The 24,057-nt window shown below is 46.7% G+C and overlaps 11 protein-coding genes across 11 annotated transcripts; 5 read left to right on the top strand and 6 right to left on the bottom strand.

The window, feature by feature from the left end:
* Positions 1–288: 288 nt before the first annotated feature.
* MGYG_03822 (1-aminocyclopropane-1-carboxylate synthase) lies at positions 289–1,578 on the top strand (the record flags this gene model as incomplete). The annotated part of the gene is made up of 1 exon (XM_003173600.1): positions 289–1,578. The coding sequence occupies one exon, from the start codon at positions 289–291 to the stop codon at positions 1,576–1,578; it is 1,290 nt and encodes a 429-aa protein (XP_003173648.1).
* Positions 1,579–2,632: 1,054 nt separating this feature from the next.
* MGYG_03823 (hypothetical protein) lies at positions 2,633–4,651 on the top strand (the record flags this gene model as incomplete). Its single annotated transcript, XM_003173601.1, has 5 exons — positions 2,633–2,879; positions 2,978–3,091; positions 3,209–3,341; positions 3,418–4,377; positions 4,615–4,651. The coding sequence occupies 5 exons, from the start codon at positions 2,633–2,635 to the stop codon at positions 4,649–4,651; spliced, it is 1,491 nt and encodes a 496-aa protein (XP_003173649.1).
* A 1,267-nt stretch (positions 4,652–5,918) lies between these two features.
* On the top strand, positions 5,919–6,983 carry MGYG_03824 (S-adenosylmethionine:tRNA ribosyltransferase-isomerase; the record flags this gene model as incomplete). The annotated part of the gene is made up of 1 exon (XM_003173602.1): positions 5,919–6,983. The coding sequence occupies one exon, from the start codon at positions 5,919–5,921 to the stop codon at positions 6,981–6,983; it is 1,065 nt and encodes a 354-aa protein (XP_003173650.1).
* Positions 6,984–8,353: 1,370 nt separating this feature from the next.
* On the top strand, positions 8,354–10,832 carry MGYG_03825 (hypothetical protein; the record flags this gene model as incomplete). Its single annotated transcript, XM_003173603.1, has 2 exons — positions 8,354–9,052; positions 9,150–10,832. 2 exons carry the CDS (start codon positions 8,354–8,356, stop codon positions 10,830–10,832), a joined length of 2,382 nt encoding a protein of 793 aa, XP_003173651.1.
* A 536-nt stretch (positions 10,833–11,368) lies between these two features.
* On the bottom strand, positions 11,369–12,087 carry MGYG_03826 (hypothetical protein; the record flags this gene model as incomplete). Its single annotated transcript, XM_003173604.1, has 3 exons — positions 11,369–11,825; positions 11,883–11,935; positions 12,016–12,087. The coding sequence occupies 3 exons, from the start codon at positions 12,085–12,087 to the stop codon at positions 11,369–11,371; spliced, it is 582 nt and encodes a 193-aa protein (XP_003173652.1).
* Positions 12,088–13,376: 1,289 nt separating this feature from the next.
* On the bottom strand, positions 13,377–13,928 carry MGYG_03827 (hypothetical protein; the record flags this gene model as incomplete). The annotated part of the gene is made up of 2 exons (XM_003173605.1): positions 13,377–13,763; positions 13,827–13,928. 2 exons carry the CDS (start codon positions 13,926–13,928, stop codon positions 13,377–13,379), a joined length of 489 nt encoding a protein of 162 aa, XP_003173653.1.
* A 926-nt stretch (positions 13,929–14,854) lies between these two features.
* On the bottom strand, positions 14,855–15,588 carry MGYG_03828 (hypothetical protein; the record flags this gene model as incomplete). Its single annotated transcript, XM_003173606.1, has 2 exons — positions 14,855–15,424; positions 15,496–15,588. The coding sequence occupies 2 exons, from the start codon at positions 15,586–15,588 to the stop codon at positions 14,855–14,857; spliced, it is 663 nt and encodes a 220-aa protein (XP_003173654.1).
* Positions 15,589–16,350: 762 nt separating this feature from the next.
* On the bottom strand, positions 16,351–16,812 carry MGYG_03829 (hypothetical protein; the record flags this gene model as incomplete). Its single annotated transcript, XM_003173607.1, has 3 exons — positions 16,351–16,574; positions 16,642–16,714; positions 16,777–16,812. 3 exons carry the CDS (start codon positions 16,810–16,812, stop codon positions 16,351–16,353), a joined length of 333 nt encoding a protein of 110 aa, XP_003173655.1.
* A 921-nt stretch (positions 16,813–17,733) lies between these two features.
* Positions 17,734–18,711, bottom strand: MGYG_03830 (hypothetical protein; the record flags this gene model as incomplete). Its single annotated transcript, XM_003173608.1, has 1 exon — positions 17,734–18,711. The coding sequence occupies one exon, from the start codon at positions 18,709–18,711 to the stop codon at positions 17,734–17,736; it is 978 nt and encodes a 325-aa protein (XP_003173656.1).
* A 1,971-nt stretch (positions 18,712–20,682) lies between these two features.
* MGYG_03831 (hypothetical protein) lies at positions 20,683–21,566 on the bottom strand (the record flags this gene model as incomplete). The annotated part of the gene is made up of 3 exons (XM_003173609.1): positions 20,683–21,188; positions 21,255–21,321; positions 21,531–21,566. The coding sequence occupies 3 exons, from the start codon at positions 21,564–21,566 to the stop codon at positions 20,683–20,685; spliced, it is 609 nt and encodes a 202-aa protein (XP_003173657.1).
* Positions 21,567–23,215: 1,649 nt separating this feature from the next.
* On the top strand, positions 23,216–23,994 carry MGYG_03832 (hypothetical protein; the record flags this gene model as incomplete). The annotated part of the gene is made up of 2 exons (XM_003173610.1): positions 23,216–23,287; positions 23,371–23,994. 2 exons carry the CDS (start codon positions 23,216–23,218, stop codon positions 23,992–23,994), a joined length of 696 nt encoding a protein of 231 aa, XP_003173658.1.
* Between the last annotated feature and the right edge of the window lie 63 nt (positions 23,995–24,057).

Here is a 24,057-nt window from a genome sequence, read left to right on the forward strand (position 1 = left end):
TCGCATACATCCATGGATACGCAAAAATGAGACAGGGTGCAGTCAACAGACACACTACGCTCACAGGCAACTAAGAATTATAAAACTCGAATCCTGTGCGAGTAGTTACTGGTTAGAGACTGGTTTTATTGATCTTCGAAGAAAACAGAGAAAGTCTTTGGCAGAGGGGTATCCGACCAGCCATATCAAATTCAGTTGTTGTAGTAGGTTTCAACTATCCCTCCTTGAAAACAAGTAGGAAGATAAAAAGTATATAGTTAATTAGTAGTAGTTTTCTGTCTTTCCGCGATGCTCTCTCGCCGGGCACAAGAACAGATCCCCCCTTCCGCATTCAATGTGATGTGGGAAGTCATGAAAGATCCATGGGATGCACAGGATAACCCCAACGGATACGTGAATGTGGGTGTAGCAGAGAACCACTTGATGCAGGCCGAGCTGGAGGAGTATCTCTCGCAGCGCATCGACATGCGTGGTTCTGTCTTGACCTACCAGGATGGTCCGATGGGCAGCCAGCGGTTGCGTGGCGCGCTGGCGCGCTTCCTTAACCGCCAGCTGAACCCCTATCATCCCCTAGACGCCTCCCAGATCATCGTCACCAACGGTGTGTCCAATGCCCTCGAACACACCTCCTGGGCCTTTGCCAACCCAGGAGATGCCTTCATTCTAGGCCGGCCGTACTACGGGGCCATTAACCTGGCTCTTCGGCCACAGGTGCTCACGCTGCCCGTCACCTTTGGCGAGGTCGACCCGATGAGCCTAGATGCCATACCATTCTACGAGGAGACCATCCTCGCCGCAAGACTACAAGGCACAACCGTCAGGGGACTGCTGTTGTGCTCACCGCATAATCCGCTGGGCAAGTGCTACTCGCCCGAGGTCCTGGCGGCATTCTTGAAGCTGTGCGACAAGTACCAGATGCATCTTGTCTGCGACGAGATATACGCTCTATCTGTCTGGAGTGACCCCCCTTTTACCTCAGTAGTCGCCCTCGACATCGAGAAGTTCATCGATCCAAGCCAGGTCCATGTTCTCTGGGGCATCTCCAAGGATTTCGGCGCCAATGGCTGGCGATTGGGATGCATCGTCTCGCTTTCTAACCGTGAGTTCCACACGGCGATGAACTCGGTTGCCATCTACTCGTACGTCTCGTCCATCACAGATCACATCGTGACGCAGATGCTGGAGGACGACAGGTTTGTCAACGCCTATCTAGACGAGAACCGGCGCCGGCTGGCGTCTATGTATTCCTTTGCGACCGATTTCTTGCGGCGACATGCCATTCCCTACCGGCGGGGCGTACACGCTGCCTTTTTCCTCTGGGTTGATCTAGGCCAGGCGTATCGCAGTCGACATCCAGACCGGGCGTCAAAGGGCGATATCACGGAGGAAGTAAAGCAGGCTCTCTGGGCGCATAAGGTGTATTTGGCATGGGGAGGCAACTTTGACAGTGAGTCCCCGGGAACATTTCGCATTGTGTTTGCCCATCCTCGAGAGTACTTGGAGCAGGCCCTGCGCCGGATTAACCGGGCGCTAGACCATGGAGTCCACTGCGCGAGTTGGGTAAACTCGTCTCTGTAAGCCATAAAAGAGGACACGCCGATGCGGTCATATAAGATATATAGAACTGTCGCAATTATACTCCGTACGTATCGAGCAAGTAAAACGGGCCTCCTTGCTCATCTCCATTTCCCCTTTTAGTCTCCTCTATGGCCAGGTTGCACATATACACAGCATATGCAGTGTCGGACTCTTTCACTAACTAATGCAAACCCTGGCCGCTTCACCCTGGGGCTTCATTTCGCTTAAGTAGTTAAATAAAGTACGGCTCGGCTCGGCTCGCACGGTGCCTTTTCCACATGCGTTTTAGTGGCCGCATTTGGCGTAGTTAGTGATGTTATCCCTGTCGATAATTCACAAGATTATACCCTCATCTCCTTCTCTGTCCTACTTTGCCGTGTCTCGTCTGACAGCGTCTTGGGCTCTCCTGCATTGATTTCGCTGCGTCCTAATTATATAACGAACCAGTTAGAGACGCCACAGTTGCACTGATTTACCTCCTAGTGCGGTGTTCCGGTAACTACGGAGTAACAACTCATCCAACAGTGCTCGGCAGATAGTTTATCATCTTCTGTTTATACTACTATCCGTTAGAATACAGTCTCTATCAACCCAACGCTTCTCCAGACTTTCTCGTAGTAGAAGCTACAGTCAGGCAGAGCTTCAGCCAGCCTCACGCGTAATCCTGCCATCTAGCCGTCGATGTCCCACTTTTGTCTCTTCACCGTACACTCGCGGGCTGCAGCCATTCGCCTGCATCGACACGAACGAAGCCCCAACCCGCATCCCGCTGCAGATATAGCCGCTACTTGGAATATCTTGCTGCGGATGACACTCTCGACATACACGGCTAACTAACGGCTTTCCCCCGGCCTCATATGCTTCCTACACGTGATGGAGCCTGGTTGAGTGGCCGTGGCCGCCTGAACTCTGCCATCACCTGAGCTTGCCCTGCGTTTCATCGCCGACGATGACATCTTCTACTACAAGAGCCCGCCATGTAGCGCTCTAACCTCCTCCATCCTATCCTTGACCCGAGTCCGCATCCTAATTCGCATCATAGCCGCCGGGCATCATGTCGAAAGTGACGCAGTGGAAGGCCATGACGGTCATGACCGTCGACGGCTTCGGCTATGCCCTGGCCAAGTCATCGCAGGTTTTCCTTATTGAACAGTCCCTATGCCGCAACTTCTACTCCATCAGCGACCCTGGCGTCATCCTCCCAGACGGCAGCGTGCCGGAGGACCTGTGCAAAAGAAAGGACCTGCAGTCCAAGGTCGCCCTCATGTCCAGCACCTTCGATTTTACCCTCTTGATAGCTAGTACGAGATCTGGTCTCTTTTTTTTTTTTTGTTGATAACTGCCTAACCAGCTACTGCCTGGGCCCCGCGAGTTAACTATCATCTTCATCTCATATCAGGCTTCTTCGCCACTCCGGTCTTTACTCACTTGGCGTTGACCGTCGGAAAGAGAACCGTTCTCCTCATCAATTCTATGAGTTACATGTTGCGCATGATATTGTTTACGGCCGTGGGTGGGTGACTTTCACACCCCTGCGTTCCAGCTCGGGCAGTTGGATACCTATGTAGCCAACTGCTTGTAACTATATATGGCCCCCATAACTACAACTAACACGTTTGCGCTTCCCAAGTTTACTTCCACACCGTCACTGACATCCGCTGGGTGCTTCTGCTATGGGTTCTGGAGCTCGTAGGAGGCGGCATGCCGGTGCGAGAGGTCTTGCTGTGGATGTACATGGCAGAGAGCGTTCCCGAAGACGGACTGTAAGCACTAACTAACTGTTTACCTGCCAGCTTATGGTTAACTATCAGAAACTGACGTGTTTTCTTATGACGTCAGAACGGGTGCTTTTAATATCTTGAGCTCCTTTCTGATTGGAATGATGTCGGTCGGCACATTCATCGGCTCTATGCTTCTCAGGCACCACGTCTGGGTGTTGTGCTCGATCGTCATCTGCGTTTGTGCCATAGTTGTCCTGCTAATCTGCCTGCTTCCAAATGGACCGAAGCCTCTATATCCTGATGAACGCAACATCTTGGCCGAGGAGGAAGGCACTCAACACTCACCCATCTCAGAAAGCAGTTCACTCCTTAGTGGGGAGGACGTCCATGCCGCCTCGCCTCGTCCCCCTGCTTTATGGAAGTCTGTCCTTCGTGCTTCCACGGTTGATCTATACTTGTCCCTACAGCTCATCGTGCAGGCTCTCCGAAATCCACTCACTCTTAGAGTTATGAGCATGTTTTTTACTTACACCTTAGCCGGGACTGTCTCCAGCACATCGCAGCAATGGGCATCAAGCACCTTCCATGCGAGCTTAGCCAGTATCGACAAAATCACGTCTATGGAACAAATCATGTCTGCCATTTTCCTGTTAATCCTGCCCATCGTTTCGCAACGGTTGTTACGACCACGCTTACGAGGCAAGCAGGATACAGATCTTTGGGTCATTATGGGCAGCTTGACGGTTGGTGCGTTTGGCGCCCTGATCATCTCCATGGCGCCATCTCTTAAAATTTATGCTCTGGGAGTAGCCGTTGGTGCCTGCGCCGTTGGAATGGCTGACTCACTGCGATCGTTCGCTACCAGTGCCTTATCTGACACCGAGTCTCTCCAAAGCCTCTATATGTGCATTCGGACCTTGCAGTCTTTGGCAGCAATTGTCGGTACCCCGTTGTGGGGAGGCATTTTCCTGCTTATCCTGAAAAGTGGCGGAGCACTGCCACCAGGTTTCCTGTACTTTTCTACTTCTCTCGTCTTTCTCTTCACTCTTTACTTGGCGATACCTTTGCGCAAATATAGGTAGGATAAATACCATATTGCATACTAGTGGGGATGGGTTGGTGGAGATTTCATGATTGAAAGGATAGAATCCGTTAGTTTCAAGGTTATTTTCTTTATATCAACATTACAGGAGCTGCGTCTCCAATAGATTTAGACGACTACAATGTATGCAACTAACTAACTATATTACAAGTATGACGATATAACTGTTTGCTAACTGTCAACTGACCGAACCCGGATTGAGCGCTGTTCTAGGCTGGGCCAAATAGAGATGGAACCATGTGTGAGATGAGAAATGATATCTCCGTATAAGTAGAGGCATTGGTACCATGCAAACTCGCCTACGTATAACCTGGTCAGCAATATAGGCCAAAAGGCGAAGTACACATAGGCGGAGTCTATTAAGTAAAAGCAGTCCCAACCCAACCCCTGGGCAGATCTACGAGCAACAGAAAAGAAAAAACACTGTGCAGGGAGTCTTGGAAGCTGAGACTTCAGTACATGACTATGACTGCATACATATGAGTATACAAAGGATTGACCCCTCCATATAATTACTTTTTATACATCAGGCAGGGGGTACCGTGGGGTGAATGGACACAGGCAAAGTTCTATCTTGATTATATAGTCATGAGTAGCTAGTAGCACCCGTGATTTGGCTAGCTAAGTAAGTATATCATCTTTAGGTATCTTCTTATTCCTCTTATCCAGGAGATTTTATAGCGCTCTGCAAGCAATCAGGAGCCTGACCTATACTGAACATCGATGGATTCCTGCCCCCCAACAGCCTTCCCCTCGCCCGGCTGAGAGTTTCATGGTTCCTAGGTTGGTTCCCAGTCCAAGTCACCCCTCCAGTCCGTATCCACCCCTACGACATGTACATACAGTACAGCCAGCCACATTCTAGGAAGTAACTACCTAGAGTACATAAAGGTTATGACGGGGACGTAGCGTCAAAGCATAAAACAGGAAGAGACTACGAGGGCATGGAGTGCCGCTGTTGGTACCGAAGTAGGGTTGACTAGCTTCGGCCCGTACAGATGTGAACCGTGGATTAGATGCCAGATAACTACTCATGTGGAGACACTGTTTCAGAGCTTCCAAAGCGCCGAACAGTGTGTAGCTATGTTGTTGGATGATGCCCAGCACCCTCCTTTTTATGCCTCCCCGCTATCTGTTAGGATATTAACAGGTGTGTACATGCATCAATGATATTAGGTTTGCTTGCTTCAGTCTCTGCATGAGGCCCTGTGCGTGCTCGAATTGCTGCATTTGAGCCAACGTGTCGTGGAACAGTAGTTATGGACGTCAACAACCAGTACAACCCACGGCATCATTTATCCGTCGACGTCATTGAGTATTTGCGCAATAATATGCTTACGAAATGCCCCTGAAGCCCATTTGAGACTATAAAATTGCTGATATTGCGTCCTATATCTCGAGAGTTGGCTAGTTAATACTATACGATTGAATTTGTACAACTCGCAGTCTTCTACTTTCAACTTTTAGTGTCACGCTTACATACCGCCAGTTATCAAAAGTTTCAGAAATATCCAATCATGAAGACCGTCGACTTTGATTTCGATGTTACCGCAAGGGTGATGCCTGATGACCCTGTTGAGCTGCGCGGTAAGAGTCGAGAGGATGGAAAAATGATTGTGCTTGACCGCTCCGTGGATGCGATTATACACTCGGGATTCGCATCCATCTGCGAGTACTTTCGCCCTGGCGACCTCCTGGTGTTGAATGATAGTTACGTGCTCGCAAACGTCCTGTGGTTTAAGCACGGTGATGAAACTACCCATGTGGGCTTGTGTGGCCACGAACCCGACAATACGACGGTCGTCGATATGTTCGGATGGCCAGCAGCTGCAAAGGGGTTGAAACTGACGTCCAAGAATAACGACAAGCTCACCTGTACCCTGCTGGAGCAGCTGCCCGACCAGCTCTGGAGAGCCAAATTTGAACCGTTCGACCTAGTTATACCGACACTAGTTGAATTCGGACAGCGAATTGACGATATAACTGACCCGAGTGTGACACTGTGGAGGTCAACCCCTCTAGCCTATCGCTCTGTGTACGCCAATAAACCTGGGTCATTTAATGTACCCTCAGCTGGGCTTCACTTCTCTGACAGACTGATGGCTGAGGTTGTTGCCAAGGGAGTTGAGGTCGCTTACCTTACGCTGCATGTTGGAGCAACGGAGACCTTTGCGGTTCGCCATATTAGCGAGGAGGAGATCGAGAATCACACGGTCCGGTCCGAGTACTTTGAGGTCGAAGAGAAAACAGCTGCACAGATAAATCGGGCCATTACTGAGAACAGGCGTATCATCGCTGTGGGGACGACTGTTATGAGAACACTGGAATCACTGGCAGTCAAACAAGAGCCCAAAACTCCTATCAAGGCTCAATCAGGATGGACAGATCTATATATCTTCCCCGGGTTTACGTTCAGGCTTGTGGACGTGCTGCTGACGAACCTCCACCAGCCACGGTCAAGCCATATCGTCCTTACCGCAGCCTTTGCTGGAAAAGATCTTGTCATGCGCAGTTACGCAGAGATTCTTGAACGTGGTGGATATGAGTTTGATATGTTTGGTGACAGCATGCTGATCGTGTAGCCGTGGGGATAACGGGTGATTTTTTAGCATGTTAGGTATATTTGTTAGCCAAGGCCAGGCCACATGTTGGAAGCAAGCACGGCATGCCATTGCCTCAGAGCTAACTACAATTCGTTAGACTGCACTTTGCAAGTACGTGATTTTGCGTATGATTCCACTCTTTCATATGGAAAATAAACAGTCTCTCGTTACCCCATTTACAGGGTAAGGTCTGCCCGATCGTTGCTAAATCATCTTTAATCGTTTTGCATGGCAAGACTCTTGTATTTGCTCCGCAAGTGACTAAATGAACGAATATGGTAACTGGTATCTGTAGCCGCGCGGCAATTTCAGCTTTTAGTCAGCTTTGCCAACTAAAGCGGTTGGAGCGGAGCGACGCACGTGGTAGTAAGGCCACCTGCACCTGCAAATATAATAGAATGTGTATGGAATATCGAGCTCGATGCTCCTGCTTATATATATTTTTGGTGGTAGCTTGCATGGCAGGCAGCACGCCATGCCTTGTATGTTGGCTGAGGTTATTTGCCAAGCCACTAGCTATGCAAGCTGCCGTAGAGCCACTAATAATAGTTCACGTGATAAATATAAACCAATTAAAGCTCATGTTGAATAGTTTGAAAGAACTTTACTTTTCGACCGAGGTAATACTCTATACTCTTATTGGTTAATATGCCTCACGAATCAGTGGTGTGATCGGAGTATAATTGGTCCGAAGGGTAGCAAATATATTACTTAAGCATCTAAACAATATATATAGGTACCGTTTTTACTTATGTCTAAGCGCCAGACGCGTCGCTTAGCTTGCCGACGAAGGGATTCATCTACTCTGCATTTGCCTGGGCTTACTCCGTCCATCCGTCGAGATGTCGGCGCGCGACGAAGGCAGCGATCTCTGGTCACTTCACTTCCCCGTGCAGCGAGTCTAGCAAGCAGGGCCCAATAACGGGGCCAAACGAGCAAGATCCCTGTCCACCATGGCCTGCCCAGGCGCGAGCCGAGTCACATGACACATGCGATTTGATGACCGTGCATTAATTAATTTGTCTTAGGACGGTGTTTCTATTTATATCGAGCCAGAAGGTGAAACAGCTACAACTCGCCCCCGAGTTATTTTATTATTATTATGGATGTGGGATGCTGGGAGCTCTTGTCGTGTCTCCAACGCTCTCGGAGGACCGCTCCGCACCTTGCCTCTTCGTATACGCTCGCGAATTGACCCTCGATCAAGCCATATGGCAGCCTCCCGCTCCGCCGGCAGGACCTCGTGAATGCGCACTTCCAACATCCGTACTAGGCTAACGCTCTTTCCCCCTCTCCATCCCCCCCAAAGGAAATGCAATTCGCTTGCACAAGGCTGAAGACGACCCAGTATGGATGGGCTCCCCAAGCCAGGAGCTGAGGATGGAGCCCATGGGCGGCCGCCGTCCTCTAGCAACCCCGAGAGCGAGCAACAGTTTCCCAAGTATTCCGACACTGCAGAGCCACAGCACCAACAGCAGCAAACCAACAATAGCCATAGCCCCCCGCTGGCAGAAAACAACAGCAGCAACAACAACAATAGCGCACATCCCGGTGGTGGTGGTAGATATGCCATGTCGCAGGTGAACCGTGACGTTGCCCCAGGCGGCCTTCAACCGTCACCCAGAGATCCTCGGTCTGCTATTCTGGCTCGACGTTCACCCTCCGCCGCGTCTATGTCCCCTCCAGTGTCCGTCTTATCCCAAGAGCGCCAGAACGAACGTCTCCCGTCTGCTGAGCCGCGGTCTCTTCCTTCGTGCGATATCACCAATGCGACTATCGACGATGCCTACGTCGAGTTCATCATGTACTGCAACCCAACCATACCAAGCTCCACGAACACCTTGGAGCTGCGCCGAATGTTTAGGTCACCGCCGCGCAGTGAAGGGAAGAATTTCTGCACATTCATGCTTTGGGAGTTGATACAGAAGCTTGACCGCAAGGAATTAAAGACCTGGATTCAACTTGCTATAGAGCTTGGAGTAGAACCGCCCTCGGTGGAAAAGAAGCAAAGCACGCAAAAAGTCCAACAATATGCAGTGCGCTTAAAGGTTAGATTTGGCAAATTTGATTTTTATTTCTTTCACTCTTCTAGTTTTCACGCTGTGGGCTTGCTGGTGCGTTTGGTCCTGACTGTTTTATTTCTAGCGATGGATGCGTGCAATGCACATAGATGCATTTTTTGAATATTGTTTAGGGCACCAACACCCGTACTATACAAAGGTTCATCCACTCACCGAACAAGAGGAGGAATGCCGCGATGGAGTGCCGAGAGATGAAGACCTGGCTCTGCGCGCTCTTGTTCCCGAATGGAAGCCCAAACGAGGCAGAAAAAGGGTCGATGAAGTTGGTGTTGACCCCAAACAACAAAAGAGAACGCGCTTATATACACCCAACTCCGGGATAGAGGGAGGCTATCACACTGACGAGACACCCCAAAGTTCTATGCCCTGGAGTGCATACCCAGATTCCGCTGAAAATCATTCTGGAGGCTGGCCAACAGGTCCACCAGCACACCTAGATAACACAAAGAACCCACACCGTATGTCAACTCCAGAAAGGCCTATAGACATCCAGCCTGCCGCATCGAGATGGAGCTTCCCCATACATAGATCTCCACCGTTTCAATATCCACAGTCTGCCGTTACTCCCCGCCACCGTGATCTTGATGCACTATTTTCAAACGAGCCACAGTCTGCTATTACTCCCTCTTCGGCAGATAGGGTAGGTGGGAAACGGCGAGGGCGCCCAACAGTCTCTTCGGCATGGCTTGGAAACAGTCCATCCGCCGGAAAGGCTCGAGGTCGACCTATGCATCCCGACGCACCCTCGTCTTCACTTTCAATGGCTGTCACCAGTCACCCAGACATTCGTCCCAATGATATTATTCCTACTGAACCTCCCAATACCGCGCCTCCTACTAGCAATGAGGCAGCAATGGCAGCGCCTGTTGGTGCAGGTGCTGCCCAATCTCTTAGGAACTATGCGCCATCAAGACCTACTAAATTACATCTTCAAGTACCAAAGTCAGCCGGCACGCCTATTCGCCTTGCAACTCCGCCATTATTACTAGTTAATGGTCAGAACGGCTCAGGCGGGAACCCTGATGCAACACGGACTCATTCCGGAGAGATTCCTCCAAACACCACTGAAGTATCATCTCCATTTAGCCTAACACTTGAGCAAGTTGATGACGCTCTATCTCGCGAAATTCAAGGAGCCACACTATTCGGAAGGACAACACCTCTCAATGCGGCCGAATCCCGAGCCATTGCTCATGCAACTATTCAACAAATTAGATCACAATGCCACCCAGATGCTCCTCCTACCATTGTCGCCAGTTACTGTGCATTCTCACTTGGTCTCGGCCATAGACTCGGCCTAGCCTGCAAAGCCCCAGATCAAATGAAGATCAGAATTGAGCCGGGCATGTCTGACGATAGAATTCGTGTACACTGCCCACCAGACGGTCCTACTAATAACGATCCTAATGGGTCATTTTCCATTAGTTATACGCTTTCTTATGACTTTTCTCCTACCCCTGGTGTTAAGTCTCAGGTGTCTATACGTGGTAACGCTCCATCACAAATGGCGTTGGGTGAAGACAGCACAGCTCAATATGGTCACAGCCATTGTAGACATGGGGAGCAATGTACCACTACCGGGGTCGAAGAAGGATTGTCTGATGATGAAGGTAGTCTTGAATTCGGCATGACTGCGAGGGACTGGAAACAGCGATACTTGCTCCTACGGCAACAGACCCGGAAGAAAGATGCTGCACTTTTGAAGTATAAGAAACAGATCCTCGAAGCTGTCATGACTGATCCATGACTTTAATTACACCACTTATCTTTTCTTTTATCATCATATATATATATATATACTTCCTTACCGTTTCTTCCCTTCTTTCGTTTTAAATTTTCCGTCGAAGACCTGATACCCAGTGCTGAGCTGTTTTGGATTTTCGATTGGGGCTTCTGAACTTTTATACCCATTTTACATATCCGAAGTGCTGTATTACTATTATTTCTTTAATTCCAGATTTCCGTTTTTGCCTAGCCCATTTACCCGACATATCTTCTTGGTCTCGTTTAATGGGTATTTAACTCACTTCTCTAAACTGATGGTCATAAGTGGTATATATCCTCTTTGTTCCAATATAGGTTCTTCCTAGAGCTATCAACCATATCTCATCCCATGTTCCATGTCAAAACCAACCTATGGGGGAAATGGGACAAGAGGATATATCCATGACCCAGATATCCCACTCGTTTCGAAGAACTATTTCAGGAGCCCTTTATACATCTGGCAAGCACTTGTGTTTGCTTAAGCAAGTCAAATAAGCGCATGTGCAACACCGACGTCATTTACACAACCTGGTTTTCAATCATTTCCTTCTCGTTCTTGACTGGTGCTCCGGTGTCACAGAACTCCTTGAACATAGCATCCTCGTTCTCCTTGTCGACAGCAGGAGCTGGCAAGAAAGGATCGTTCTTAGTACGCAGAGGAAGTCCGTCTTCTCCCTCATCATTTTCAGCTTTGACGGACGCATCGGAGTCCGAGACCTTTTCCTCAGACTTGAACTTCTTAGTGGGACTTTCATTGTTGGCGCCTCCCTTGTTGGTCTTGCGCTTGGTGGGAGTCTTAGGCGCTCCGTTGGTCTTGGGTTTAGTTGGGCTCTTTCGAGGCGTCTTGGGTTTGGACGATGTTCCATTCTTCTTGGGAGTAACATTTGCGGATCCAGGTGCACCGTCTTCATCACCGCCTTCGCTGGATGAAGGATGGATTCCATTCCCCTTCAGGATACGCTCATAGCGTTTTGCACTAGAAGTGATATTCATCAGCACGCGCAAGCCAATAGCTATATGTCAATGGACTCACGCAGCTCCCTTGCTGACAATACCGCATTCTTCGGCAACTGAGGCGAAGTCGACCTGTGTATCGTTAGGTCCGAAACATCTGGGAGAGAGTATTTCCAAGAGACCCCGGTGTGAGTTACAGGGAAAATACTTACCTTTCCATTATTGGAGTGTTTAATGCACTTGATCAAGAAAATATTCGTTTCTTCGGCAGTAACGCGAGACATTTTTTTGGGCGATTATTGGTTGTTCTTGAATGCCGGGAGGTTTCTTTGCGTTGTCAGTGGGTATCAGCAAACTGTCGTGGATCAAGTAAAAAGATGAAAATGTTTGAGAAACGAAGTCGAGAAAAGAGGAAGAAGAAGGGAATAAGCTTGCCTTGAAGCAAGGAGAATAATATAAGGAAATGTAAGGGAAGGAATGGAATGTGAAGGTTCAGATGTGAGATTAGTATAAAATTGAGAGTCAAACACTGAACTATCACTTGGGATCCTGCAAGGCTAGGAAAACTGAACTGAGTATCAGTTTCAGAGAGGTGCAATAAGCTGTAAGCTGTATAGAAGACAGCTTTCTCCTGAATTTTAAATGGGAAGAGCTAGGAAATCCACTTTGGCTGCTTCTCTGCAGTTAAGCCCGATGATATAGAGCAGGGATAGCTTTTGAACAGACAGCTCTAGTATAGGAAACAGGGTATATGATAAACCTTACTTTGCAAATAGTTAGATGCCTTTCTTGCCAGAGGAAGGAAGATATTAGAAATCTTTAGAAGGAGAGAATCCAGTTTCTAGAAAGGATTCAAAGGAAGAAAGAAAAGGAAGTCTTTTATAGAGTCAGAAATCAACAATAATTAAGCGCGCTAAGGTCAAAGAAGCCACAAAGCAGGATAGACGCGTTACGTAGCAAGGATTTGAGTGTAGCAAAGAGTAGAATGGCCCGAATGATTCCTGATGGGATATTTACTCAGTCGTTTTTCCCATAAATTTACCAGGAGTGTTTTTATTGGCATATATAGGTCTATTAAAACGATGAGGAATAAATAGCGAATTTTATAAGAGTAACAGTAGACTCGATTATTTATGTGCTAGGCAGACTAACCCAACCGGATTTCCTGGCATTAAATAAGAGTGTCCCAAACTCGGCAGTCAAAGTACACGTTTGAGATCATATCCACTGTCAAACCATCATACTTGGGTGATTCAAAAGCAGAATAGCCAGAAGAACTTGCGCGTGGTATGGAAAAACCAGCAAGGTCACAGAGTAGAGCTGCTCATGAGAGAGCAAGGGGGTATTTAACAATCTCTGTAACGCAAATTCGGAAGGGATAATCATTGGAAAAGAAAAACAAAAATAGAAAGAAAAGGTGAGTTTTGCATTTTGATGCTTGAGGCCTCCTATTGGGGTTGATTTGATAGACGAGACGTAACGAGACGTGACGATTCCTAAGGCATGGTTAGAGAGGAGATGATGTCAACAGGGAACAAAAGAGTGAGAACGTAATACCTCAAGAGCGTATCATCTAAGCCGCAATCTTATCTGCCTCATCCTCGGCAGCTTCGGTTTTCACATTCTCAGCCTTGATGGGTTCTTCATTCTCCTTGTCATCAGTTTCCGCAGTTTTACGCTTGCGTCCACCGTTAGCAGCAGGCTTTCTACCGCGCTTGGCGGGGCTTCCAGCAGGTTTTTCTTCTCCGTCAACTTCGGGTTTGACCTTGATGGGCCCACGAGCGGCTTTTGCTCCCTTGCGAGGAGTCTTAGGTGTGGTTGCTGGAGAGCCATTCTCCGTACCACCTTCAGTGCCATCCGTAGCACCAATACCCCACTTCTTTTTGATTGCGCGCAGACGATTGCCCACGGAAGCCGGGTTCTTGTAACCCAATGACTCGGCCATGGCAGGAAGATCCACCTAGAAAAGTAGAAACGATAAATGACTGGGGTTGGAATTGGTTAACATCTATTACTAACTCACATTGAAAGGACCCTGAAGATGTTTAAAGCATTCAGCCATGAAGGCAATATCAGTTACCTGCTTGCTTCCGGGCTCGCCAGAATTCTCTGTGTTATCGGCCATTTTTTGAGTAGGCAATTGAAGTGGGTTGAATTTCGTATTAAGATGAGGTAGACAAAAGTAGTAAGTTGATTATTTAGATGTATTGGAAGGCAAGTTGCGGTTTGTTGGTTGGGAAGGAAGAGAAAGGAGGAAGAAAAAGAGGAAGAGGAAGAAGAAGATGAGGGGCAGTGGGTTTTATAGTGAGAAATCTCTGAGCAGATATCAAAACGGAACTTTTCTTAGTGCGAGCACGTTTGGCTTCGTGTGACCAAGCAATAGCCGACGTCGAGTCCGTGGAAAGGTGATGGAAGCTCAGAAGAAGTGATCTCGTAAATATTTGGAATGCAATTTACCAAAGTGAGAGCCAGGGAAGCAACAGGAACAAACCAGGCATTTCTAGACTTTGAATCCATTATTTGTCTGTCTGTATATGCGCCAGTTCAGGAATGGAATGTGAATCTTGGGGTATAGTAAAGGCTGCGCGCCCTGCCAGGTATTAGCCATAGCAAAGAGAAGAGGTCCTCTCTAAGCTACCTGTTATCAGTAGTTTATTAGGATACTCTTGGTGTTTCCTTACTAAAAGAGTAAGCAAAAAAGGGGTATCACCATAGCAGTGTCCAACAGAGAATACTGATAGGTATAGCTAGTATTTCTCTAGGCAACGCAGTATCTTCAAATGTAAGGGCATTAAGATAGTAAAATAACACTCTGAGGCAGCAAAGGACATATTTCAAGGAGCCTAGTCTTCCTGTAGCTATTTTAACCGACAATACCCACTTTTGCTGTGGTACATCTTGCACATTTCATGGTTTGCACAGAGAGAAAAGAAGACAGAAGAATGAAGCCGCGAAGACATGAAGTCCCTTTTGCCCAAAACAGCAATCCACGTGACACTCACTTTGTCCTTCACAAGCGAAAAGAAAAAGCAAACAAAAATATTGAACATTTCACAAAGTTGGCTCAGCTTTGATAAAGAGATCCTGCATCTCAACTTCACCATCGGCCCTTTCGCCCTTGACCTGGATCCAGTTCTCTCCAAAAGGCGGTGCAGAATACCCGATGACAGGCTCTGGGACGAAAGAAGGCATCGTCAAGTCTGCAGGCGAGACAGTTGAGAAGTCATAGAAGGCGTTATGACTTGGGACAGCTGCGTTCTCAAAGCACCGAGGAACAGCCGCCATGTCCTGCGGATAGAAATACTGGAGCGGAGGAGGTGGCGATGCTGACACTGGCACTGATGCTCCAACTTCGAACGCTGGCTCCGGCTTTACTGACGGTTCTAGTTCCTTCTTGACTGTCGGGCTAGCCCTTCCAGTGGGAGAACCCTCCTTGCTCTTTGCCGGCTCTTCAAACATGGCCTTCTTCGATTTCGCAGTGTCTGCCTTGGACTTCTTCGCGCGAGGAGTGCGAGCTGTCGCCGTGTTCCCTTCCATTTGTTGTCGGAATCGTGAGAATCGCATTCGGGCTGCATGCCCGTTGGTAATTTCCAGCTGAGATGCAACCAGGTTCCAGTCGATCTAGTGACCAATGTTAGCTGTTGCTCAGTTACTCTGTTTAATTTAATGGACATATACCCAGGCCAACTTACGGATTTCAAATCTAGCTGCTTAAGGATCGTGTATAAAAACTTTGTTGTTTGACCGTCTGCTGGCATAGTTTTGCTTCGCTTAACTGTAGCCATGATTGATGCAAGGTGGTGCTTCAAGCAAGCTTGGTATATCAGGGGATCAATATGGGAGAAGTCGACTGAAATTGAAGTTGAAGTATGGAGTAGCTTAAAGCTCTGCTAGCTGTCAGTATCCTGGTGGTCCGATGGATCCCATATATGAGCACTGATGAACAAATGTGCAGTCCCAATGAGGGGGAGGCAGGGTAGATATGTCTTCTTACCCTGTAGCTTTTCTGCTCTATATCCCTATACCCTCTAGCACCAAGAAGGATCTAGCGACATAGTAAGCTTGAAGCCCATGGTTCAAGCTTTGTCAGGCCCTCCTTTGATTTTAATATTTGTTGTGTATATCCAATTATAACAAGAACACAGCCCTTTGTGTTTCCATGCCAACTTTGATATTATTTTCTCTTCCCAGCCGCTCTGTTTTGTTTGACATACCAGAGATGCCTGACTAAAATCTACCTTTGATAAAGCCTGATGGTGACAAATACATGATTCTTGTCCTCATGGCTTCCACAATGCATTCCATGATATCTATCCATGATATCCCTTATTTCTAGAAACATCCGCAATGGTGCTAGACACTCCTGACTACTATGAAACTATTACCCTAAAAAAACAGTGTGCTTCCTCGGCTCTTTTAATGATTCATTTCTAGTTTTTTCTACAATTACATGAACCCAAGTTTCCTCCAGTTTGCATATCTGATTTTTCGCGTATCAAAACGACAAAATGTACGCCCTCGATACACGGCCGCTGTACTGAGCAAGCTCACTCATCGCTGTCAGCTTCCTTCATTTCTCCCTGCTTGATTTTTTTGGAATCTCCAGCCTCCTCTTCCAAGATTTCGGCGGCGCGCTTCTTGTTAACCTTTCCATTCTTGCAGCTGGATTTGGACTTCGGAGTCTTCGCTGGCGAAGAGGATTCCCTGTTTCCCTCATTGGCCTTCAGTTTGATGCGAGCTAAACGATGTTGAATGGCTTTGGGAGTGCATCCTAGTTATGGGTCAGCCATATGGATATTCTGAAGAGACCCAATAGCAAACAGAGGCTCTTTCCATACCCTCGCCGATTATCTCAGCCACCGCTTTGTAGTCGATCTTAGTCGCCGATGTTGTAATTATAGCAAAAAGTAACTGTTTCAATGTTTATATCAGTTATCGAATTCCAATTTCTCCATGAATCTATATAAACTTACCTTTGCATCAACCCTGTCATCCCATGTAATTGCCATGTTTAAGAAGCTTATAGATTGTTTCTGAGTCTTGTAAATGATAGTAGGAAAGACAGTTTTGTAAAGACTAGGGTAATTAGACTATGATGACTGTTTGTGAAGAGGGTGGGATATGTCTTTTTGCTATGAAAGAAATATATTGATGCTCTCTAGTAAACCATCGCCGCGGTAACAAAGTTGAGACATAAACATCTATGTACTACAGTCTAAGTCTAGGGGACAATACTTTGTAGGAATTCTCCTCGACTTGTAGATATGGAGTTGACCCAAGCTAGTATATCAGATACCGTTGCGCGCCACCCGTTCATTATTTCAAGGGGTCTGAGAAATGAAAAGAACGGGGGAAAATATTTCCTTATTTATACTTAGGATCAATCTCACCAATTAGGTAGTATAACTTTCTAGATATTGTATGTTCAATGTTCATAGATCCCAGGTTATTGCTGAACGCTAAAATAGGTATATGTTTACTCGATATCTTTCATAATACTAAACAGATGGTAGTCTTAAAATAAACATAGAAGACGCCAAGATGTATCGGGTCAGGGTATCCGAGAGATTTAATGTGATTTGAAAATTTGGGAGGCATCTTGTTTTGGGGGGTCAGAAAGATAGCGAGTGCATACTGGGTCTGAAGAATATGACTATGGACTTCAAGTTATGAGGATGCCCCATGCAAATGTTCGGCTAGTGATTTAAATCAATGCATAAGGTATCAACTTCATCCAGCCCTATGACAAGGTAAAAGTGGGTATCAAGATAGGCTAACACAAGGCTGTTCAAGAGGCCATGGGTTGGAAGGGGAATAAATACGGGTTGGTGGTAGACAAGGGAACCGGGCGACATTCAAAAGTTCTTGTGGTTTTGCTGAACGGAGCGGTATAAACATAAAAGGCGAACCCGATATGATAGAATTTATCACTACTTATGCCGACTGGCATCCATTTCCCAAACTTGAGAGGTATCAGGCAACTCAGCCATGGCTGGCTGCTGGTGTCCGTATCCTGCTGCCCCGTTTTTTTCGGACTCCATTACAGTCGGTATTGAAGCAGGTGGTACGTATTGTGGCCCAGTTGCGGGTGATGTTGGAAGAGAGTCAAGTTCTTGGAATCCATTCTTCGGTGGCTGATGGGGAAATGGGTCGTGGGCTGTGTCTTGTGGTGAAGATGCTGCTCTCGCTCTCCGCAGCCGAAAGATGAAGTAGCCAAAGAATGCCAATCCTCCTACACCAGCTATTGACGCAATAACTGCCCCAGCAATCACCCCTCCGGATACCGATGGCTCAGCATGGGGGTGCCGTGGTCGGCCAGTTGGCCTCCCAGTCTCGATTGGCATCTCCATTGAGGTTTGTGACGTTGAACCGGTTGTAGGCGCACTGGTAGCTTCAGATGTGATAGATGAAGTTATCTCGGACGAGGAAGTAGAACTAGTCTCTGTTGAGGACTCCGTTGAAGATCCTGAAGACGATGTCTCGGTCGATTTGCGTGTTGTACTTGACTCACTGTCTGTGCTCGTGCGGCCCGTAGGTGTAGGCTTGTCCGATGTTGATGACGGCGATGGTTTTGGAAGCTCATCGCCTTCCTTGTTGACCAAAAAGGATTTAACCGCGCGCTGACCGAGTTTCCGCGGCCCCCAAATTAGACATGACCATCCGTTGCGGTCTTCGCAATGGTCATCTGAGAACAGGTTGATACAGTATCCGTCTGAGTTTTTCGGGTCCCAGGTGTAAACCTTTCCCTTGTCCATATCAATTTTTGTGCAGGCCTGCTTCCCAGATCCATTCTCAATATGAGCGTCATTTTCTGTATCGTGCCAAACAAACGACCATGCGTCCGCCGCGGTTATGAACAGAAACACCCCAAGGACAAAATGGCAAAGCAGAGTCGTTCGAAAAGCCATGCTGACTGTTGCATCACTGAGAGAAACAATCGGTCATTAACAAAGAGGAATTATTTTTATTCGAGGCAGCTTAACTGGTTTTTTTTCTTTGATTCAAGTCGAAAGCAAGGAGGAGAAACCACGATCATGGACGAGGGATGTCCTCTTCTAAACAGAGCCTCAAGGGGGGTATCCAACGAAGAAATCAGTTACGAGCTCAGGGGAATCAGCATCGTATATGAAATCCCAAGGCCCAACCAGCACACAAAGTTCAAGCATCTCAAAGGGTTTCCTGGGGTCAGTCAAGTTGAATTGCTCCACCTTGACCACAGGCCCTCGGCTTAATACTAATATCTGGACAAGGAACATGCTCGTATTCTAGAATTAAAGATCCACAGGGTAGCCACTGAAAAGTCCATCAATTCCTCGAATAAGCCAAGAGGCTTAGGGTATCCCGCGCTAACACGAGATGTCCTCGGTTTTCGGCTCCGCGGGAGTCCGTCAACCGCAAAACGGGCATGGTGGTCAAGAGCTCGGGATAATAGTTCAACCTCTAGCCCGGTGCATGGCAGGGTAGCATCTTGTAAAGGCATCCAATGCTTTCTTTATGGTATGAATATTCGCTCCTCCCACGTCATCCAAAGAAACCGAGAAATAGTGCGATATTAAAACAACGACTGGTAAGGTTGATGTCGCGAACCTTCTTGCACGGGCAAAGGGGTAATTAGATCTGACTAAGCAACCTTGTTCCGATATCCTAAAAATAGCAACCAACGACTTCATCAATTTTCTCGCTGACAGCAAAATCTCACATGAGGAAACAAGTATGTCCAGGATATCCCAGGCACGATGACGATCGAGAAAACTGCAACTATGGGTCGGCCTCTTATTCTCGTTACTCCGTATGAAGTAACAAGTAGGCGATCTTCTCGAAGACGATGGCCAAAATTTCTCGGCTGAAGAGATGTTTCCGCTGTCGGCTCTCCAGCATTCTCAAAATATCTGCACTAGATGCTTATATAGGAAGCCTCCTCTCGAGCCTGGGGTTCGTTAAATTTGTTTTCCCATCCATTTATTCCCGTGATATCCCTGTGATATTTATAGAGGTACTATCCAGGAGGTCCGTTATCAATGTGTGGGGGTACTCCGTACACGACCCAGTAGTGCCCTAATTCGAGGACTCCTTTGTACCTCTTAAAGGTAGGTCAGGGCCACAGGTTCCGTGAATTTACCCTTTTCAATTGGAGGGCAGGCTATGATTTCATCAACAACCACATGGGGGGAAACTTCAGTAATGTTATATGGGTATGTACACCGTATTGATTAATACCTACTGTTAATTGCTACCTAGCTCTATATAATCATATGGGCGATGAATGCATGGCAAACTGATAACTTCTAGACTCCGAGATCTACAAAGAAACTATCAGTGGCAATTCCACATTGTTAATAATAAAGCCAGGGTTTTCTTCACGGAGAATATATTTATGCCCTCTTTGTTTACTTCATATTTGAAGACCGTATCCAGTCTGCGTTGAATCACTCTTGTCTACCATTGAAATAGTAGAAAGATATATATACGTCAGCCGATAATACCGAGAGCTCTATTAACACATATACCATTGAGCAAGCCTATCTCATCCTGCATTAAGACTCTACACCTACTGTCAACATTAAAATAGCGAAGCTTGATGAGTTCAAACAAAAAGTAGCCAATATGGCTGTTTGATTTTATCTTGATAACTAAGAGAAATACCCCTGTTGGCTAAAGCCCGCTCCGTTGTCGTGAGAATTGCAGCACAGCGATACGTTGCGTCGCAAATTAAACGGCATCAGGGGTCAAGAAAAAAGGAGAGAAAAAGAAAGGTTGACTTGAGAAGATAGCAGTACCATTACTTCGACCACGTTTCTCCCGAGTTTGATATCAATTCACCAGTCCAGAAACACTCTGCGTCAATTCTGGAAATCAAATTCGGCCCTGAGCTGTCGAGATTAAATAGCTTCGTCTTTAACAAGTTCATCCATGAAGTCATCATCGTCTTTGTCGTCACCCTCTGCTGGAGCGAACTCGCTGACGCTACTTTCATACTTCATACCATCCTCATCGTCAGTATCTTTTTCATATTTAACCATTCCTAAGGGGAGAATAGGATTGGTTCTCACGCGTTTGCTTAAAGCTCTCTGCGCAAAAACGTCTTCCAGCTCCCCGTTAGAAACCAAGTTCTCATCCTCGATCTCCTTCTTAACCGGCCCTCCACGATTTGCAGGGGTTGGAGTGCCGGGAGATCCATTTTTCCCGCCCATGCCCTCCATTTTTGCTCCGGGGCGAGATCGCTTGGTGCTAGACTTTGAGCCTGCCCCAGCTCCGCGCTTGCGGGAAGCAGGGGTTGTGGGGGCTGAAGAACCATTCTTGGCTGCATTGGCTTTCGCGAGCGCGCGAATTTTCTGGATTCGTTCAGTGATAGCGCGAGGAGTCGGACGGCCTTCATTTTCAGCTGCTAGTTGTAAGGTGAGACACGTGTTCATTCCACAGACATAACATTGAGTACAAGTTGCTAACTTACGCCATGCTTCGGAGATCTTCTTCGTGTCCACACTAATCTCATGGGTTTCAAGTAACTTAATGAGCAGCTATTTTCACATCAAATGGGTTAGCAACGCGGACAGTACATACTGAGCCAATCTTCAGCTCAATAGACAGGAAAAATCTAACAACATAGAGATCGAGTATTGCGCTAAAGGGGCAGTGGCTGAAACCTGCCGCAAGGACAGACTCAGGTAAACTCAAAGAGAAAGTACATGGAGAAGTAAAGCTTGGAGTGTAATGAAAAAGGCATTACCATTTGCTCGTTCTCACTGGTCCAACGGATAGGCATCTTGAGTATTTGAAGATGTGGATTCGAGGAGTTATCGAAGTTGAACTTTGCAAATGATGACTTTGGTACTAGCAAGTTGACAATTATCTTAAAGTGTAAATGAGGCTTAGCCGAAGGTTGAATTGGCAGTGGTTAAAGAAAATATCGAGCTCTGAGTGAACCTGATAGTAGGGGAAGTTTGGAAGAAGGGTGTGATAGGAAGAAAAAAAGAAATAGAAGAAGAAAGAGATTTCATATGTGTGGTTACTAGGGCGATTTAGTAAACACAAGACCAGAGTGAGAGGTAGATGACGGCTCTTAGTGTTGTTAACTAAGCGGTGAAGAGAAAAGAGCGAGATTAGAAGCAGCACAGCCTGTAAGTTGTGCTTCTATCCTACAGATAGCATAGTGAGATTTAAAGGGAAGGTTAAGTCAGGAAAAGATGTAAATACTTAAATGTGTGGTGCTGGTGGTTTTCTAACTCCACATCCAATATAGAGAGAGTTATTAAATTTTCCCTATATGAATAGAGATTAACCATCGCAGCTAATACCTTTGTAAATTATTTATACCCTTTAACTAAGATATCAATACATTTTTAAATCAGTTGGAAATAAAACCAGATAAATCGAAAAGTGTGGAGTCATAGACACCTAGGTAGTTACATATGACAGTGGAGGAGGCTCAGGTCTTTTAATAGGGGCGGAAAGCTTAAACTGTTTAGGTGCACTGACAGAAACCTTAAATAAACACCCAACCTCACTGTTTAGACAAAGATCCATTTTCGGGTTGAAAATCCACACCAAACCTATTTTATTTGATACTCAGATACCACAGGACGAGCCAATAAAATATGCAACACGTATCTACTTTTATAGTAGATGAACCCGTTCTATGCGTGGCTTTACCTTGACCCAGTACGCAAATCCACGCGCTGATTATCCACTCTGCCTTGCTGTATTGGCTACCTACGCGATAGGTTCCCCTTTAATAATAATACAGTTCGTTATACGGCAATTTTGATTGTATCCGCAAGTTTCCATGATTTTTCCACCTCTTACACTTCATACCCATACCATCGACCTTCATCCTACTGCTGTCATGTTTTAAACTCCACCTCTGGCCTCGAAGATAGCCGCTTCAAGCATTCTTATAGCGGAATAGTACGTGATTATAGCTCTACCAGAAGGTATAATTAGCTTGAATATTGGCGCTATTTTACCTGTCAACTGTAGATTCGCCTTTTTATATTTCCAGGTATCATATGCCGAAAATATGATAGCTATACATATTTAGCCAATACCATTGATTTGCCCACGAATTTTTGAATACTCCAATACCTAATACTCAAACATAGGTTTTGGCTCCAGGTTTTTTGGAGGGGAACCTATATTAGGGGCCAAATCTTTCCTTGATTTGGTATTCTATACTAAGATATTGTGCATTCCTAGCATAACTTGCTATGTGAGGTTTGTAGTTCTCTACAACACGCTAGTAACTTCGTGGAACTTCCACACAGACAATAGCGACTCATGTTTTTTTTTTTTTACTTCATTGCTCATCTTCAGAATTTCATTACAAAAGCCAGCTATCTTTTAATAAATCAGAACAGCAAGATATCTTCAAGAAACATTACCCACAAACCATACTGCCTAATATTACAAGCCACCATGGTCAGCTGGCACAAGGAGAACATTGAGAGGCTAATTGCAGCGCTACTCCTTGCACACCCAGAGTTAAACGTAGGCAGACCTTGATCCTCCTTCTTCTTCGTCTTCTTTACTTTGCATATACGGAAATACCAGGCTAAAAAATGTTTTTATAGCTGAACTATCGCAAAATGGCCGTTTACTTCGGTCAAGACGCATCTTATGATAGCATTCACAACCAATTCCGAAGATTTCGACGTACCGCAGACGAGATGCAAGGTGCCCTAGGTCAAGCCGCCCCGTCAACCCCCATCCGTCGGAGGAACGCAACCCCATCGACCCCCCGTAGCGGCAGGGGGGCTATAGTTAAACCTACCTCCGCGCAAAAGGCATCAAATTACAACAAATTCAATATTGAAACACCCACTAGGAAGGCGGGTTTGAATGTGGATGGCAACATACACGACCCCATAATCCTTGACGACGACGACGATGAAGATAATGTTACTACTCCAATCATTAAACACGAAAAGAGGGAGGTCAAACATGATATTACTCCTGTTAAAGAGGAAGCGAAGCCGGAAGAAATCATCTCGATGAACGATATGTTTTCAGCTGCTGGCTCTGCTGAAATTCAAGCTCCTCAGCACTCTCAGCACGAGTCTACTGCCCCTAGCGAGAATGCTCCTCAGCCATCAGATCCACCAAGTCAAGCACCAGGCCAAGGCCTTTACTCCATGCCCTTCCCTAGTAACCGCCGCTTATTCTTCGAGGACGACGAAGAAGAAATAATCGTTTGATGGGAGGTTCGGGGTTGATTGAGGGATTCTGTAATACCAGAAAACCTTCTCTTGTGTTGTTGG

Source organism: Nannizzia gypsea, genomic scaffold (assembly GCF_000150975.2).
Source record: "Nannizzia gypsea CBS 118893 supercont1.3 genomic scaffold, whole genome shotgun sequence".
Classification (NCBI taxonomy): Eukaryota; Fungi; Ascomycota; class Eurotiomycetes; order Onygenales; family Arthrodermataceae; genus Nannizzia; species Nannizzia gypsea.